This window comes from Lytechinus variegatus, chromosome 11, assembly GCF_018143015.1.
Source record: "Lytechinus variegatus isolate NC3 chromosome 11, Lvar_3.0, whole genome shotgun sequence".
NCBI lineage: Eukaryota > Metazoa > Echinodermata > Echinoidea > Temnopleuroida > Toxopneustidae > Lytechinus > Lytechinus variegatus.
Genome location: NC_054750.1, coordinates 36,134,735 through 36,154,877, shown reverse-complemented (window position 1 = coordinate 36,154,877; position 20,143 = coordinate 36,134,735). Strand labels below are relative to the sequence as shown.

The following is a 20,143-nucleotide window of genomic DNA, read 5'->3' as shown; positions in this document are numbered from 1 at the left end:
CTCTTCGCTACAAAGGACGTGTGCGTCCAAGTGGCCAGGTTGAGACGGATCTCCCGAGACAGGGGGATCCGGAGAAGCAGAGAGTCTGTGTTCGGTTTGAAATAACGCAAGAGGTATCTCTGAAAGGGTCTCATAAGCAGGTGGCAATCCTGAAGAATATCTACGAGGCTTGCCATATACCCGAGGAGTCTCAAACATGTGCGAGCTTTCACAGAGCTGCGCTCTCTGAGAGAACGAGCTAGAGAGACGATTGCCTGAACTCTGTCCGGGCTTGGTCTGGCGATCTGATTTGGCAGGTCTAGAACCGCGCCCAAATAAGTGGGTATGCGAGAAGGTAAGAGATCCGACTTCTCCCAGTTCACTATGAATCCCAGCTTCTGGGTGACCCGCAGAAGAAGGGATAAGTGGGACAGAAGTTTGGCCTCTGAGTCTGCGACCAGCAACCAGTCGTCGAGATAAACGAAAAGTCTTAGACCTCGTTTTCTCAGGTGGGCGGCCACTGCGGTGACCACCCGAGTGAAAACTCTGGGTGCCGGGCGTAAGCCGAAAGGCATTGCCCGGTATCTGTATGTTGCTTCTTTGAAGCGAAATCCCAACAGGTCCCGCGAGGCGGAATGAATGGGTATGTCGAAGTAGGCGTCCCTGAGGTCTAAGGAGGCGGCCCAATCCGACGCCTTCAGAGACGGTAGAATCGAAGCCAGTGTTTCCATTCTGAAATGGTCTGGCTGGATGAATTCGTTGATCATTTTCATGTTCAGAATCATCCTCAATTTCCCCGAGCGCTTGGGGACGACGAAGATAGAGAGACAGAGATGAGGACTGTCTGGAACCCTCTCGATCGCCTCCTTCTCCAGCAGTGCACCGATCTCTGATTCGATGTACTGCTGATGAAGAGGGGGGACGGTTGACAAGGCAGATCGAATCGCGCCGTGCGGGAAGGCCTCTATAACGATATAGTAGCCATCTCGCACGACGGATAAGATGAAAGCGTCGTCCGTTATTTCCTCCCATGCGGGGAGGAAATGACGGACACGGCCGCCGACCGGTCCCAGCGCTTGGGGAAACCCGTCAAAGAGACTGTTTGGGCTTAGCCGGAGCCTTGGAGGCTGGCCGGAGCCTTGGAGGCTGGCCGGCTGCCTCTACCCACCACGTGAGGCACTCACTGGAGGTCTAGTGCGAGCTCTGTGACTTGGCGGAGTGTGTGCACGGGGTTGAGATGGGGGCACCACTGGACGAGAGGAAGGGCGAGCCTTGGAGGCCGACTTCTTCGTTGGTGGAGCCGTCGGACGCGAGGCTTTGAGATCTTTAAGAAGCTCAGAGGCCTGCTTGCGTCCATCGATCTCTTCTTGTAGAAGAGATGCAACCTCGCCCCCCGAACAAGTGTTTGTTCGATTGGGGGACGCCCAGGAGGAACTCGAGCAAGTCCTTGGACGCAATGCCCAGTCTGTTAAGGACGCGAGCTCTACGCGAGTTGGATGCAGTAGTAGCTGCAGAGGCTAGTTGCATCCATAACTCACCTACCAATGACAAGAGTGCCTCGTCAAGAAGGACACCATCGTTGGCAGTTACTTCCGGCTCGGAAGACTGTGCTCGGAGACCGAGCAAGGCTCAGAGGAAGGCTGTAAGTCTGAGGGCTAAACGAGTCAAGGCCTCATACCTAACATCCGGTTTCTCAACAGAAGCAAAATGGCTGGAGGAGAAACGAGTCCCCAAACGTGCCCGGATGCGGTCAAGCTGGGGGGAAAACGTCTTAGGGGTAAAGAACGCCTCGGTGTCATCCTTTGTGAAGGTAAAGCTCTTACCAAAGGATACCGGTTTTCTTCCCTGGGAGGCGGGCAAGCTGGCCTGAGCGGCCGCCCTCTCGTATGCGGCCTTGAAATCATTGGTGAGCGGAATACCATGGGCGGTTTTCCGCGGCTGCGAGAAGAAAAGAGAATCCGTATCTCCCTCTATTGGCTCGTTAGCTGGATATACGGGAGATATTTATGGAGGATCTCCATGGCGTGTGCTAGCCGACGGCTGGGGAGCCAGGCTACCCGATGGATCGAGATTGGACTCTTTCCCCGAAACAGCCTGTTCCGCCTCCAGAGAGGGGGAACCAACCCACGTCTCCTCGCCGGGCGGGGCCCCGAGGGAAGCAGGCGCACGTGAGAAGCTCGAGTGGCGGTGTGTGCCATGGCCGGGCTCGCGGGGGCGGACCCCCGGAGAAGGCCAAGCCTGAGTGTTCACTGGCGTAGCCTGAGTGGGTTCAAGAGCCAGCGATTCGTGAGAGTCGCTAGAGGCATCTTGAGGTGTTGGATAGCCGGTGTCTGCTTGATCCGCTGGGTTGGCAGTACCGTTGGCTGAAGTAGACAAGCCTGGGGGTAATAACCCGCAGTGCTGAAAGGCACTCTGGAGTAGCTTGAGAAGCTGAGAGGCCTGGCCATCAAAAAATAAAAGGGCGGAACGCCCAGCGGAGCGGGGCATACGTCCATGGATCTCCTCTTCTTCTTTTTCTTCTTCGGTTGCTCCGGCGCCGGAGCGGAAGAAGGGACAAGAGACTGGGCTGAGCCTGTCTTCCTCACCTCAGCTCTCCCGCGGGGAGCGCTAGCCGAGCGAGAGGAGACGTCAGCCGAATCTGACGGTGTCAGATGGTGTTGAGAGTCCGACACGGTCGGACTCAACTGTCTCTTCCGACTAGGGGCTGGCAGCCCTTTGCCGCTGCTCCCTTGCGGGGTCTTACACGGCATCGAGCCTAGTCTATGCCGGGTGGTGGAGAGACCGTGCTCTCCCCCCGGTCTTTAGATGACCCGATAGCCGGTGGGTCTAACAGCCCTAGAGGAGACGTCGTTTTCTTTGCTAGTACGACGCTCCCCGATAGAGGTTCATGCTCCAGAGCGGAAGCCTCGGCTATCTGCCTGCGGGCACGTGGTCGCAAATCCACGGTTCCACCCTTGTTAAGCGGGGCACGTGAACGCGCCTTCACGGTTCCACCCCTCTGAGAGCCCACGAGGGCTCTGTCTCTGTTCTCGCTACCAAGGTTACCAATGGTTGGGAATAAGACCCTGGTGTTAGACACCAAATCAGCGGCCAACTGGAGCTTTTCTGTGAACGAGTCCGAGAGGCTCATGCTGCCGAAGAGGGATCTAGTAGCAAGAAACAGAGAAGAAATAAAGGGGGAGGGGTTAACAAAGCCCAACCCCAGAAGTCAAGAGACCTCAAAAAACGGACTTCGAGAACGAAATATTAATCTCACAAGGATAATACAAGGTAATATCCCAGAAAAAAGGGAAACAGTAATAATTCTAAGAATTACTATGAGACACTGCCCCTAAAAATGTCCGTTAGAAAAACACAACAAGGAACTGCTTCTGCTAAAATTCTGTAAAGAAATGGGAGAAGCACCTAATAAAAAAGAAACACGGAGTTTTCTTTTTTTTTTTCTTTTTGAGGTGAAGATCAGCTAAGAAAAGAAAACAAGATTCCCTTTTTTTTTTTAAACAAGAAGTTTGAGAAAAAAAATATAAAATCCAGAGACCGGCAGCTGACCTGAAAAGAACAAAGGGAAAAGCGAAACTAGCTTTCCTGAGAAGGAAGACCGAACCATAGGCGACGAACGCTAACAAGAGACGGCTTCCTAAAAAAAAATTTAAGTATTCCTGTGAAAGAAAAAAAAATTTCAAGACAAGGTCTGAAAATCTTTTTTTTTTTAAAGTAATTAATCAAATAATTAATTAATTAATTAACTAATTAATTCAAATATAACGGAAGCTCCGCGCGACGGGATAAGCTTACAACAATCTTAAACTAAAAGAATAAGATTGAAATAAGGGAAGAAATGCATGATAAATAAATCCAAAATGAGAAACAAGATTGCAAATTTGGGAGTGTACTTAGCTTGCGCCTGAACTCGACAGCAGGTGAAAGTAAAAGAGGAAATGGACGCCAAATTGCGCGATGATCTTGGGATAGTGCGTAAATAGGGAGATGCAGCGCGCGCAGGAAAATTGTGTACTCTTTGTTCGGCACGCAAGTTAATCGTAATGAACTAGCAAATCAAATGGGTATATCCCAGTTCTTGATAGTAAATAATGATTCCTAAAACTCATTAACTAGAGCTCATTCGGCATCTCGCAACAAAATTTAACACAATTTCAATTTCAGCCCAGTTGACACTGAAGTGAACTATATTGGTGACATAAATTGAGGATATAGAATTGAAATTGATGAAGAAATGACATCGAAGCATTTTCTGTGATCTATGAATAAATTTCATATGAATTAAGTATTAATAATTATCTAGTCAAAGTTTCTTGATGCTGTGTAGAACCTTGGTGAACCTAATGTAGCTCTCAGATGGAACAAAAATAACCAAAATCAAGCAACAGATAATTAAGTAATTTTTGTGAGTTTTTAAAATATATGAATAAATTAGCATATTTAATGAGTTTCAAAATTCTATGTTGAAATTTTGTATCACCACCTTGAGCTATCATATCAAGCAAACAAAATTGAAATTGATCAACAAATGAAGAAAAAACATTTTTTGTGATTTATGAATAAATTTGCATAGATTAGAATAAATAATTTTCTAGACAAAATTTCAAAACATAAGTTTCGTGAACCTCATGCAGCTCTACCAGATGGAAGAAAAAAAAATCAAAATCTGTCAACAAATAAAGAAGAGTCATTTTCTGTGATTTATCCATTTTGCATAAATTAGCATTAATAATTTTCTACTGAAAATTTCAAACTTCTGTGTAGAAGTTTGGTGGGCCTCATGAAGTTCTACCAGATGGAAGAAAAAATATCAAAATCTGTCAACAAATAAAGAAGAAGAGGCATTTTCTGTGATTTCTGAATAAATTTTGTATAAATTAGCATAAGTAATTTTCTACTGAAAATGTCAAAATTCTGTGTAGAAGTTTGGTGAACCTAATAAAGAGATGGAAGAAGAAAAAAAGTAAAAATCGGTCAACAATTAACAAAGAAAAAGCATTTTATGTGAATTTTTAAAAATATGCATAAATTAGCATAAAAATTGTTCTGGTCAAAATTTCAAAATTCTGTGTAGAAGCTTGGTGAACCTCATGAAGCTCTACCAGATGGAAGCAAAAAATTCAAAATCGGTCAACAAATAAAAGAAGCATTTTTTTGTGAATTTTGAAAAAATGTGCATAAATTAGCATATTTAATGAATTTCAAAATTCTGTGTAGAAGTTTTGAATCCCCCACCTAGTGCTATCATATAAAGCAAACAGAATTGAAATCGGACTTGAAATGGTGAAGAAGTAGCATTTTGAAATTGTGGACGGACGACAGACGATGGACGACAGATGCCACGCCACAGCATAAGCTCATCTTGCCCTTCAGGCCGGATGAGCTAATAATGGTCAGAGTTTATACAATATTAATCTGTGAAGAATAATTTTGGTGTCTACATGGTGGTACAAAGGGTCAGATAATACATTCGACAAATAACAAGGATACTTAGTTTTCCATTATGTCTAACATCCATGAAACATGTAGATTAAAAAGTTTCATCACAAACTCATGAATCAATATGATAACTTATCCCATACATTTAAGTGCAGGCACCAAAATGTTTCTTACAGGTTGATATTGTATGAATGATGTATCCACTTTAAGTAACATTGTACAACGCCTACTTAGCTTGTTGTACGCAAGCAAATGGGAGGCTGAATGTCAAACATTCATACCGTTGCACGCAAGACGTACCATCCAAAATGTACCGTTGAAGGCTTTAGGAGGTGACGTCACAATACGATTTAATCCATTGCACTCAGTAAAAATGAAGGTGCAATACGCGTATAAGCCTGCTGGCTAAATGCGCAATGCTGCATAAGGTCATGTGCGCTTGTTGGATTTTGCTTTTCGCTTTACAATTTTTTTGCTCCCTTTTCATAGATAACTGCAGGAAAAAAACTCTCTTTTTTTATATTTTCGCTCAATTCCGAGGCGTTGTACAATACAAATAGCGATTATTCTTATTTGTGCAATGGTGGAGATTTTGCAATGGTAAAAGAAAGAGACGCTCTATTCAACTCGGCTAACGCCTAGTTGATTATGTTGTTCAGTAGTGAACACCATATCTACGAAGTAGCCATACTTACCTATTCCCTTAAATGCCATTCGATCGCCACGCTCGAATACACCCGGCAAAAAATTTCTCCTATAAAAGGAGAAAAAGTCTGCAACGCAGACTAGAGCTCCGCACGACCAGGATGGAAACCCCGCCCTATACTATAAGTACCTTGCGTGCGTGGCTCACTTCCTCTTTCTTAGGCAAACGAACCTCAGATACAGAAAGAGGGGAGGTGGGAGGGTAGCATAGGTAAGTATGGCTACTTCGTAGATATGGTGTTCACTACTGAACAACATAATCTACTTCAGATACGCCATACTTACCTATTCCCCTAAATGCCAGATTACCACGGAAACAACTATGGGAGGTGGTCAGGCCAAAGCCAAGAGGCCCTACAGATCAATTCTATTATACAAGATACTAATGACAAGCTTGTAAAGTTAAACTCATACCTTGGATTAGCAATGGGGACCGGACAGGGTGGCCCTCGCAAACTTGGATTCATCACCGAGGACATCCGAGAGGTAGCAGGATGTGAATGTATTAGCGTTGGACCAATATGCCGCTATCATTATATCCTCCATGGGTACGCCCTTGAATAAAGCCCAGGAAGCAGCCAATCCTCTTGTGTCATGGGCTCTAACTTTCTGGTGAATGATGACTGGATCACCAGCAGATTTCACTGCCTCCACAATCCAACGAGAGATAGTATCCGGCGAGACAGCCCTGTGAGGGGGAATAAAACTAACAAAAAGTTGAACGGAAGCAAAAAATTGTTTAGTCTTATCAAGATACCATTTTAATGCTCTTACCGGGCACCAAAATCTATCCTCCCTAACTGAAGAAAAGGAACTTATGGATGGTAGAACAATTTCAAGAGGGAGAGAGGACTCCCGTTGGTTCTTAGCAAGAAAATGGCCATGAGGAATAAGTCTCACCTTGTTTTTCTCCCAACCAATATGCCCAGGAGCTGTGGTAAGAGCATGGATAGAGCTACGCCTCTGACCAGAAGCCGCTGCCAGAAGGAAAACAGTTTTTATGGTTAAATCCCGCAAAGATGCATTATGCATTGGCTCAAAAGGGGGCTGACTGAGGGAGACTAACACCTGGGGAAGGCTCTAAGCAGGAGCAAGCAGCCTTCTCCTGGGTCTGTTAAGAAAGAAGGACTTTAATAACCGTGACAGAAAAATAGACGAGGAAACAGATTCACCATTGTCAAAGCCTTCGTGTAGGACAGCTATGGCAGACCTGTAACCCCGAATAGTATTACATGCCAAATTCTTGTCATACAAGGATATAAAAAATTCAGCAATCTCACCTACAAATGCCTTGCATGGATTAGTCTTAGCCTGCCGACACCATCTAACATAGTGACTGAGTCTAGAGTCGTAGGTTGATCGTGTGGAAGACCGTAAACATTCTGCTGAGAAATTGGCAGCCCGTTCAGAATGTCCAGCCTTGATTGCTGCTGCCCTGTAATGGGCCACAGTGTGAGCCTCAGTTTGTTGGGCTCGGGGTAGTAGTGCTGGGCCCCTGGTAGTGTTGAGGCAAATAGATCTATCTGTGGGTTGCCGAATTGATTGAATATCTCACTGGCCACAGCCTCGTGGAGCATCCATTCCGAGGGGAGATAGCGTCCCCTCGATAATAAGTCTGCTATGTGATTCTCCTTTCCTGGGATGTGGGATGCCTTCACCATGATGTTGCGACTGTCGCACCATGTCAAAATCTCTAGAGTCAGTCTGCAAAGGGTCCTTGACCGAGTTCCCCTTCTTTGTTGAGATATGTTACCACCGTCTGGTTGTCTGACTTTATCAGGACACACTTTTCCACTATCTCGGATGCAAAGTGTTGGAGGGCTAACTGCACCGCAATCATCTCCAACCTGTTTATGTGAAAATTCAGCTGATGACCAGTCCAGTCCCCCCACACTCTCTTCGAGTCCATGACTGCGCCCCAACCTTGGTTTGAGGCGTCGGTTAGGATGACCACTGACGGAAGGAGACTTCTGAAGGGCTTCCCTGAGGTCAGAGACAAGGGAAGAAGCCACCACTGAATGGCCCCTACTGTCTCCGGAGATAGAGGGATGTAGGTTTTCTCGGCGTCCATGGGTGGGCGAAAAAACTTGAGATGTAGCTGGAGTAATCTCATCCTCAGTCTGCAAAGGGGGACTGTATCCACTAAGAGACGACTGGACAGGAGTTGTTCCACGACTGCTCTCGTTCTCTGAACCCGGTGGGGAAGGGGGGCTGCCACCTGACGCGGGATGTCTATAAATGCTCCAAGGAAATCCGGAGTCTGAGTTGGAGTCAATCTTGATTTTTCCCAGTTTATGAGAAGGCCTAAATTTGTCAACGCGATTGTGACCTTCAAGTGTCTGTGAAGGGTTTGTTACGAGGGGGCGAGGATCAACCAATCGTCCAGATAGCAAAAAAATTTTACCCCTCTTCTTCTTAGCTCTGCAGCAATTACCCTGACGAGCCTTGTAAAGATGCGAGGAGCAGAGCGAAGGCCGAAAGGGAGGGCCTGGTACTGGTAAGTGTCCCCTCCTATTGCGAAACCTAGGAGATGCTGAGAGGACCTTGCTATTGGAACGTGAAGATACTCGTCCGATAAGTCTATAGATGCCGCCCACTCGTGGGGGCGAAGCAGGGGCAGGATCTTGGAGAGGCATTCCATCTTGAATGGCTTGTTTTCGATGAACCTGTTTAGTTTCTTTAGATTCAGGATCATCCTGAATTTTCCGGACTGTTTCCGAATTAGGAAGACATTTGACAAAACAATCTTTCGGCTGGAGGGCACCTTGGAAATTGCACGCTTTCTCTCCAGTTCGTTGATTTCCCTTAAAAGAGCCTCTCTCTTTTCGAGAGAGCGGGGGAGGGCAGAGGTGGTTCTTAGTTGTGCGAACGCGTCCCGATAATCTGGGTCGATCTCAACCCGATATCCCTCCCGCACTATCCTGAGAATTAATTTGTCTCTTGTTATGAGTCTCCCTCCTACGGGGGCATGTAAGTCTGGGGAAAACGGTCCGGCCAAGGAGTCACAAGTGTTTAGGGGGGTACTGAGAACCGCGGGACGATCTGCGTCGACCCCGAAAGGGCGTAGGGGTCCTTTGATCGGTCTGGGGCGTACTATCCCTGTCCTCGCGTTGTGGGGGGCCCTGCTGTTGCTGGTTACTCGGCCCAGAGGCCTGCTGATGTTAGGAGGAACGTTGGCCATAAGAATGCGAAGACAACCTGTACACTGTCTTATCAGCCGTGGAAGAAGCAGAGATGGAAGATTCTAAAACTTCCTGAAAACGACCACTGAAAAGGTCATCCCACAGGCTGGCAGTCTTTCGAGTAGTCGAGTAGCATTTTTTTCAATCTGAAGTAGGTCAATGACCTGTGAACGTCTTGCTCTCGTGCAAAGTATGGCTGTCCTCGACGCCTGTTCAAACTGGTATTCTGCAATCTTCATAACACACTCCCATATGTCTCTGCGATCCTCCGGGGAGATACCTAGTCTCTCAGATTCCCGAAAGGCTGTCAAAAGATATGTGTGATAGGTTGCTAGGCACATAGATGCCCTGGCTGCCTGGTCAATAGAGGTCAACTGACCCTCCATACGCTTAAATCTACGTGACCCGAGTGGATTCTGATGAGAGTAGCGCGATCTCTTAGCCCTAGCATCACCAACACAAAAGGCTGCATCTGGGACTGTGGGAGTCTTGAAAACGTGCTTTAAGTCTCGTTCCCCAAAGCAAAAGTGCTTACTTACCACTCTGTTGGTAGGACGTAAGTCCCTTCCCCTGTCATTAAGGTAATTCAAGCAGGATGAGAAGGGTTTGTCAAGCTTCACCGCAGCTGAGTTGACAGATTGTCTCCCAAGCTCTGAATCAAGACAGAAAATAGGCTTAGAATCCTCTGAGTCGGTAGTCTCTGCCTCAAGCTGGGGGCAGTATTTCATAATCAAATCTGCCGCCGAAACAGGCTTGCTTTCTACGCTATCATGGCGAGAGCTGGGGCTGGAAGCAAAAATAGCTGAAGAAAAACCCTCACTAATCACTGAAGCCCCCTCCTTCTCATAACGACTGCTAGCAACGCTCTGTCTCTCTGATCCTGAAGTGGAGAGTTGAGACAGCAAAGAGTCTGTCTATTTTCACTTGCGGGATGCTATGGGCCGATGGTAGCCATATTCTGAGTCTGAATCATCCTCAATATGGATAGAGGGAGCATGACAGGTCCGCTCCAATCGCTGAGAGCTCAGGCTTCTCCCCCGAGTACGGCTTTCAATGTCCCGTTGTCCTGGCCGTGGCCGCTTCGCCGGTACTCCGTCACGCCTCAGCGGCCCGTCCGGCGTCAGGGCGCCTGGGCTGTCGGGCCGGGTTTTGGTCTGCGCCGCTAAGATGGTAGGGGTGCTGGTGTCACCTGCAATCGGCTGATTCGACTAGTTCAAACATTTTTGCGCCGCCTAGAACATCTTCATGAACCATGCCGCCGAGGCAATGTCCGTGTCGTCAGGGGGATGAAAACCCGACTCTACGTCCTTCCCTGATTCTGCCCCCATCTTCGCTTTCTCGGTGACGGGAATCGTCTCGAATTTATCCGAGTCGGCCAAAGAAAACTCGGCCCCCTTCGGTATCTTTCCCATTAAGGTGACGGACGTCCTGAGGTTTAATTCGTCCGGAGTAGGGGTTTTAGCTGTCTTCCCCTTGGGTTTGGCCTTGGAGGGGGTCTTGACTTTTCCTTTGAGGTGGATTTTGAACCCTGTACCTCGTTTAGACCTGGCTATATTGGGGGTTTTCTTTCCTCCATCATCTTTCATAGCTCCATCCTCTTTCGTATTGTTCTGGGAAGTGTTATTATTGGCTTGATTGGGGCCCTGACGGGAGAGTCTTTCGATGCAGTTGTTTGGCTCATTATGGTGGACAAAAAAAATAAGGACGAGAATAATACAGACGTGGGGCCTGAAACGTACCTCCGTCTGGTTGTGGCTGTGGGATCGGATGAGGTGTGGGTACCGAGACCTCTGCCTACTTCTGAGATGAGACGTGGGTTCTGAGACCTCTGTCTACTTTTGTGATGAGACGTGGGTTCTGAGACTTCTGTCTACTTTTTGTCATGAACCGTGGGTTCTGAGACCTCTGTCTACTTTTTGTCATGAGACGTGGGTTCTGAGACCTCTGTCTACTTTTGGGATAAGTCTTTTACTGTTTGGGTGTATAGAAACTCTAACTGAGCGTAAGCGCCACACAACTGCTAGGTTCGGGCGCCGGCAAAAGAAAGAGGAAGTGAGCCACGCACGCAAGTTACTTATAGTATAGGGCGGGGTTTCCCTCCCTGTCGTGCGGGCTCTAGTCTGCGTTGCAGACTTTTTCTCCTTTTATAGGAGAAATTTTTTGCCGGGTGTATTCGAGCGTGGCGATCGAATGGCATTAAAGGGAATAGGTAAGTATGTAGTATCTGAAGTAGATTAGAGCATCTTTCTTTCACCTCATGCGAAATCTCGCACCATCGAACTCATGCCTATTCGCTACTTGTATAATAGTCATTTTTGGAACCCATTTTCCAAAGCCAACTTGGATTTTAAGGCAAAATGGATAACTGCACAATCATTGTAACCAGTCCTTAATAACTATTTTTAACTCTTGATATAGTGTAGACACCAAAATAATAGCCCCAGGTGTATGTTTAATGTTCTATATCCACTTTTAAGTAAAAGCAGTCATTGAAGCTATCTTGGATTTTTTGACAAAGTTGACACCCGACTGTTCTTTCAACTTGAAACAATATTCTTGATCCTTTAAACTCTCGTGTCGACATCAAAATCAAATCCACAATGTGAATTTCTAATGAATGTCTACTTTTAAGAACCACAGTCAATTTAGAACCTGCATTTTGGAGGCCATATCGCACTTTTTGACATACCAGACCACTAACTGTCCCTATTAACTTGTCCTAATGTCTTATTTGACCCTTGAAACCATTGGTTTAGACACCAAAATGACATCTCCTAGGCAGATATGAAATGAACTATGTCCGCTTTAAGTAAGGGTATTTTTGGTCGTACATTGGTCTATAGGCCCTACCTTTGAAATTGAGGCACAATGCAGGTTTGTAAGTTCGGAAGTTCTCTATTAAAAGGTCAATTAATAAAACATCACATAATATTTCAATAATGATTATGTGCATAATAACAATAATAATCCGCATTTATATAGCGCTTAATACATCGAAACGACGTCTCTATTCGCTTTACTGACATATTATTACCCCGGTCATCGGAACCTTGCATGCCCGCAAACAATTTATGCACCTTCTCCACTCCCTGGGGAGCATTCCAACAAGAGTTCCAAGACTCAATTGCTAGGCATACTACATGTACATATAGGCTTTCACATCCTACCGGGTACCCATTTAACACCTGGGTGGAGAGTGGCAACGTGTGGATTAATGTCTTGCCAAAGGTGGGATTCGAACACACGACCCTCTGATTACTAGGTGAGAGTCAGAACCACTACACCACGACGCTTCAACAAAGCATCGTGGTGTAGCGTGTGTGCGCGTGTGTGTGTATGGGGGGGGCTCTAAAAATATACTTTATGTATTTCTTTCTGTCTATCAGTAATTGGAAAGTAGTCGAGAAGTATACAATTGACAATATAAATAGAATTCCATTAATCGTAAATTGTACTCTAGAACGAGTGGCCGAATGGTGAAAGTTGTATGCCAGTCAGTGGGGGGGTAGGGGAAAGGGTTGGTAGGATGCTCGTCCAACTGGAAGTCTTCAGATATAATCATTCTAGCTAAATAGGGATAATAAAATACCATAAAACAATTCATTTTTTAACCAGGTGCAAAATTGCTAATACTCCTGATTTTAGGGGGTATTTATGTAGGTGACCTCCCCCCCCCTCAGGCAGTGGGGAAAATTGGAACCCTATCACTTCCTGATAGATTGGACCCAAGTGAATCCAAAATGACAAATAAAAACAATTTTAGCGCTAAAGTCCTACAGGAGCTGTGTCATAATATACCATACAGAGATGCCAACCTCTTGACACAAAAAATCAGACTGAATATCCTCAAAAATCATATTTTTTAGTGAAAAATCAGATTTTCACAAAAAAATCAACATGACCAGTGCAAGCCTTGAATTAAGCAAGGCTTAAAAAAAAATTGCCCCCGGCTCGCAGGCTTTTTACAGGAACCGGGGGCAATTTTCTGGAACCAGGGGCAATTAAAAAAAAAGAATATAACTGTGAACCACACTCCAAATTTGTTTATAGTAAGCGCAGCTCCTGCAATTTTTTAATTAGTAGTAAGTAATAGGCTTATTCAAACAACTAAGAAATCAGATTTAAATGTTTAAGTGTGTTTTGACACCCTCACTCCACATCCCCTTTACATGGGCTTATTTACTTTTCATCTTTAATGAACCACAAACAATGAACCCCCCCAAAAAAAATCTAAATAAATGAATAAAATAAACATATAAAAAAGGGGGAATTCAGATCAAATAATAATTCAGAAAAAAAATTTTTAAGGTTTTTTTTTTCACGGTTAGAATCACGGTTGTGGGTGAGTGTTTGTGTATGATTGTGACTGTGAGGTGCACTTGGATTGCATATAAATCATGTTAAAGAAATGAAGAAATTAAATCAATATCTAACTCAGTCTATTCAAATTCCAGCACATAGCCACAGGCTACATGTGATTTTTTAAATGTACATGTATTGTAGGTTCATGTACCTTAAGTTTTTCACAAGTTATTTGAAAACGCAGATCTTCACAGAAAATGCCTTTCATTCAGGGAGAGTCTAAATTCTGTGAAAATATATTCATTAATAACTTGAATATTCATCACAATGAAGGAATCATGAAGTTTTTTTACAGTTTTCAAAAATTAACATGAAATCTAAACTCTATCTGAAACAGAAAATCACAATCACTTAGGCCATTACTGATAGAATTCTCACCCAGAGCTCTGGCAGAAAACGTGAGCTCAAACTAGCTAGCTAACAGCATACAAGTACCACACTCAACAAGTGCACGGCGTCCTCCTATTTATTTTTTTTAGATGGAGCCTTGTTTGTAATTTATTGTCTGATATTTACCCCTCACCAAGAAAGAAATTAAAAAGCTATAATTCACAACTATTGATTTTGGATTAATAAGGCTCCATTTTGACAAGCAAAGTCGGCGACTGTGAGGATAAAAGACTCGAACATCCTATGTGATGAGAACGAGGATTTATCTCCTGTGCAATTCAAATTACTATTTCACAGAATTGTGATATCCCGAATGGAAATGTGTGCATTAGAAATTGCACACGGTGAAGTAGGAAAAAACTTTTACCGCTACTGGAAGCATGCGCGTACATGTATTACAGGAAAAAAAAAGACGGACGTAGCTCACTTTTTATGGTACTGAAAAAAAGATGCACTTGGCAATTTGAAACTGTGCTTATACATAGCACACATATATGGGACAAAAACAGGACAATCACAGAAAGTCGGGAAATCGTATTTTTGATGACCAAAATCGTACTGTCGTATTTTACTTGTTTTGACGTACTAAATACGATAAAATCGTACTGGTTGGCATCTCTTACCATACCACACCTAATATCATCATAAATTATGGCGCCCTCTAGTGTTGTAGCAAGGTTTTCACTGCATAAAATCCTGAAATGGGGTTGACTTTTACATCAACTGACCAAAAATAATCCTATAAATTACATGTGATGTATTCCTCTGTTATTGGAATGTATAAAAATACATATGCATTTCATTTTGTAATCTTTTTGTCCCAATTCTAGTGCCCAAAAATGGGGAAAATTACTTTTTTGGAGTAATATTTTACAATTTTGGGGCATTTTCCAGAAAATCCACCCCCATATGGTAAAAGTGAAAAAACATAGACATCATAACATTATCAAACATTGATTCTTGTACACCTCAGACAACTTAAAAATAAAATTGGTGAAGAAAAGTGAGAAAAAAGGTTGAAAACAATGGATTATCCTATTGGGCTCTGTCCAGGCCAATATGGCACCAAAAAGGACCCCCCACAAGGGGGAGGAGAAGGCTGAAAATTTGAACCCCATCGTTTTGGTCTAAAGGGACCCTGCTGAAGCCAAAACAACCAAAAAATCCTACGGGATAACACACCATACCGCACTAATGTTTAAAATTTCCAGACGAACTTAAAAATCGTTGGTTGCAAAGTATGTTACAACACAGTACACACACAAGATCTATATCCCGTGACAAGATCAACAATAACGCTACCATGTACCCGGCATAGGATTTATTCTTCATATTTATTTGTTGATATAGTGTGCTACATGTCTACTTGATGAATATGGTGGAAAGTTGGGGAACAGAAATTAAAAGTTGAAAAATGGGAGTAACTGGATCTCATGTGGTATCACAATAACAAGGGAGTGTATTATAGGCAGTGCCCCTGGAAATCTGATAGGTATGACAAAAAGCAGAAATGTAACCCGATATTCAAACTTTGTCCTGCTCAAATACTAGAAATTTGATGTGTCCAAAGGACACAGACGCGATCAGAAATTCATGACCTTGATCATGTGACCTGAAACTCGAAGAGGATGTTCAGTGATACTTGATTACTCTTATGTACAAGTTTCATGAATCAGATCCATAAACTTTCAAAGTTATGATGGTAATTCAACAGATACACCCAATTCGGCCAAAGTTCATTGACCTTTGACCTTGGTCATGTGACCTGAAATGTGCACAGGATGTTCAGTGATACTTGATTACTCTAATGTCCAAGTTTAATGAACTAGACCAATAAACTTTCAAAGTTATGATGGTAATTCAACAGATACACCCGATTCGGCCAAAGTTCATTGACCCTAAATGACCTTTGACCTTAATCATGAGACCTGAAACTTGCACAAAATTTTCAGTGACGCTTGATTACTCTAATGTCCAAGTTTCATGAATTAGATCCATAAACTTTCAAAGTTATGATGGTAATTCAACATATACCCCCGATTCGGCCAAAGTTCATTGACCCTAAATGACCTTTGACCTTAATCATGAGACCTGAAACTTGCACAAAATTTTCAGTGATGCTTGATTACTATTATGTCCAAGTTTCATGAATCAGATCCATAAACTTTCAAAGTTATGATGGGAATTCAACAGATATCCCCAAAGTCGGACAAAGTTCATTGACCCTAAGTGACTTTTGACCTTGGTCATGTGATGTGAAACTCATGCAGGATATTCAGTGATACTTGATTAACCTTATGTCCAAGTTTCATGAACTAGGTCCATATATTTTCTAAGTTATGATGACATTTCAAAAACTTAACCTCAGGTTAAGATTTCGATGTTGATTCCTCCAACATGGTCTAAGTTCATTGACCCTAAATGACCTTTTACCTTGGTCATGTGACATGAAACTAATAGGATGTTCAGTAATACTTGATTAACTTTATGGCCAAGTTTTATTAACTAGGTCCATATACTTTCTAAGTTATGACGTCATTTCAAAAACTTAACCTCAGGTTAAGATTTGATGTTGACGCCGCCGCCTTCGGAAAAGCGGCGCCTATAGTCTCACTTTGCTTCGCAGGTGAGACAATAATGCAAAAACCAATATAATTTAGACCTTTGAACCAACTCGCATATTTAATGAGCTGTGACCTTTGACCTGAGGACTCCAATTCGAACTTAGCCTGTATTTTGGTGTCATTTACCTACGAACCAAATTTTTTTTAATCCATTAAATATTCTTCAAGTTATTGCACACAAACTAACTCGCGTATTTCATGAGCTGTGACCTTTGACCTGCAGATTCCAAATTTGAACTTAGCCTGTATTTTGGTGTCATCTACCTACACACCAATAAAATTTTAAATCCATTAAATATTTTTCGAGTTATTGTGCGGAAACCAAGTGGGGGGACGGACAGACAGACAAGGGCAACGCTTAATGCCCCCTCCAGACTTCGTCTGCGGGGGCATAAAAATTGGCATCATACAAAATACAGCATGTAATAAATAACTACAAAAATTGAGGCATTGAATAATACATAATACAAAATTACACAACAATATGTAATACTGCTGACCCAAAACAAACCTAAAGTACGCTCCAAGAGCAGCTGTGCTGAACTTACCTGGTGTCAGGGGAATAAGCACCACACCACACCACATCATAATACACCACACACTATAACAGGCCAACCACTACCATACCAAACACACCCCCAAACCACACATCACAAACATATGGCCACAACAAGAAACAAAAAATACCTAAATTCGGTAGTGAAACCTTTTTTTTTTGCTTGTGAATTTTTCTGGATCAAAACGACTTTCATTTTGTAATGAACCCCCCTCCTTTATTTTTGCCCATCACCCCCCAAAGAAAAACCTGTTTCCAGGGCCCTGATCATTTTCTAATAAAACATAAATCATTTTGCACAGGTAACTGCTTCATGCACTTGTTGTCTTCCCTCAGCTATGCCTTGGGCTGGGCATCATGGAACAATACCAAAGGTACCCTGTGTGTGTTATTCTTTCTAATGCCTTTAATAATTTGTATTGTACTTACCTTCTTCAAAGTCCTCCTCATTAGCAAATTGAGGTTTGGCATGCTCTTCTTCAGCTTCATATTCACCACTAAACACTTTCTATAGAAAAAAAAAGAAATAATAAAAAAGCAAATTGATGATATAACAGCATGAAACATTTAAAGGAGAAATATATTGATTATGAACATATGGCCTTATTATATACACAACAAAAAAAGTAAGTCCCCCCAAAATCAAATTGCTGTAACTTTTGAATGGAGTTATTTTGAGATATGATATTTCGTAGGTCGTTTTCTACACTCATCAAGCAACTCCTGGGGAAAAATGAGATTGATCGGTTGAGTCATGAGTAATTAAAGATTGAATTAAAAATGACAATTTTTTAAAGTCACAAGAGTCGTTTTTCAGATTGTGCAAATACAAAGTTGGGCAAGTTGTTTTTAGGTGAATTTTACGGTGTTATGCTGTTTTGCTATCCATCATTTAGCCACTCCACACACAAATTTGATATCGTATGTTCATGGTTGAGTGAGCACAATATTGCAGGGGCCGCGGAAGCGGGGGTGGGGGCCCACTTTTTTCCAAAATCATGTACAAAAATGTAAAATGACCATACGATCGTGATTTTTTGCATGGTCAGCCCCCACCCCACTTTTAGCTCAGCCCCTCCCCACACTTTGAAAACCTTTCCGCAGCCCGTATTGTGACGTATCATCATAGGTTTTTTGGTAGTATCCTCGACAACTTGTTAGATCATATTAAAATTTTAAAATGTTGGTGGCTCCCCCGATTATAGGCCCCTCCCCCATTTTTAAATTCTGGATCCACCACTGATTTGTCCATAAATCAAACTGATCATGAGAAATTGTTAGGAAAAGAATACATTAATGCACTATAAAGAGTATTCATTCCTAAGTTTTTGAATGTGCTCGCTCAACCATGAAAATGTTAAGTTCGGTAAGTGTGTGGTGATAGAAATGATGGATGATAAAAACAACAGCAATTAACGTCACATTTGAAACCGAATTTGCCCCCAATATTCACCTTATTTCCCTTTAAAATGAGTCTGTGACATTGAAAATACCCATTTTCTCACTTTGATGCATGCTCACTCATCCGTAAATAAACAAATCGATTTCATTTTTGCACAGAATTCTGCCCATAGGTTGATAAACATTACTGCCAAATGACATTGCTAAAGACAACCTTGAAAAAAAAGTTCCACCATATTGAATAAGGGGTTACTTATTCTTAAACGTATGCACCCATAATGTACACAAGTCTATGAGAGAGGAAGTCAAAATTTTAACAAATATGAAATAAGGGGTTTGTTTTATGGACGTTTTTTGTTACTTCTTCCAACAGTTATTTCATGAAACTTCGCACATGGCTTCAGAGTAACACTATCCAAAAGGCGCGCACCCCAAAATAACAATTCGATACAGCACAGAGTGGGACCAAGGCCTTGAACTTTCTACTCATTTGCATAATTTTCTAATATTGTGTGCTTACTGATGCATTAAACATCAGGATTTTCATAAAAATCAAATCAAATGAACCATGCAAGGAGGTTTGTGACAGATATCCATAGTTACAAGTTGCATTTTTTCCAATAACGTAAAAAAGAGCTAATCACATTCCACATATTCATTCAAGCGTGAATGTTTAATAAAACGCCTTTGAATCATTGAAGCATGTTAATTGGTCATGAACATAACGAAAAAGTTGATGAAAGATCAGTTTCAGTTACCAAAATGAAACTACTTGCCTATGATATTTCAAAATCGTATCTTTGGTTTTCAATAAATGTTCATTGAACCGTGAAACAATGAATATTATTGAAGATACTCTTCCAAAAAATAACTGTCATCATATTATATCATTTTTATTGATGAAAATGTGTAAAAAATCCAATTATAGCAAATTTGGACTTGTGTTTATTCAACCGTGAAATTTAGCCAAAAAATTGTATCGTCTTTTAGAAAGTACCTTTTACAAGCCTTCTGACTATTTTTCATGATGAGAATGTGGAATCAGTTCCTATGAAATGGAATCAAAGTCATGATATTTGGCTTGTGACTTTTGAAAAGTGATATTTTTGCCTTCTGACGGTGCTCACTGAAGCATGACGTAAAATATGTCCATAACATTTACTCAGAGGGTAGCTTATAAAATTACCTACACGCTCATGTAAATATACATCAAAAACTCGCATTGGTTCGGAAATTATTGATGTTTGTTTAGGGGGGACTTACTTTATTTGTTGTGTATATATCAATGGAAAGGTAAAGTAAAGGTAATAATGTGGGGATTATCATCAGGTCATTTGACAATAACAAAAATAATACATAAGGTGGAAATCGCCAATTAAAAAGCGCTAAAATGCCTCGCATCGGTCTCTGAATTGACTTGAATTTGATGGTGCCAGAGAAGCTCTCCCACATCAAGCTCTACTTGCGTGCTAAACCTATTGCTAATGCTAGTGAAAATGCGATTT

General features: G+C 42.6%; 1 protein-coding gene across 3 annotated transcripts in view; it reads right to left on the bottom strand.

Annotated features, from left to right (window-relative positions):
• The window catches only part of LOC121424288 (protein KRI1 homolog), a 143,319-nt gene that overhangs the window by 30,098 nt on the left and 93,078 nt on the right, over positions 1 to 20,143 (bottom strand). For all 3 annotated transcript variants that reach the window (XM_041619916.1, XM_041619917.1, XM_041619918.1), the window contains exon 11: positions 17,667 to 17,745. In XM_041619916.1, coding sequence (XP_041475850.1) covers positions 17,667 to 17,745 — 79 coding nt within the window. The remainder of the gene's footprint in view (positions 1 to 17,666; positions 17,746 to 20,143) is intronic.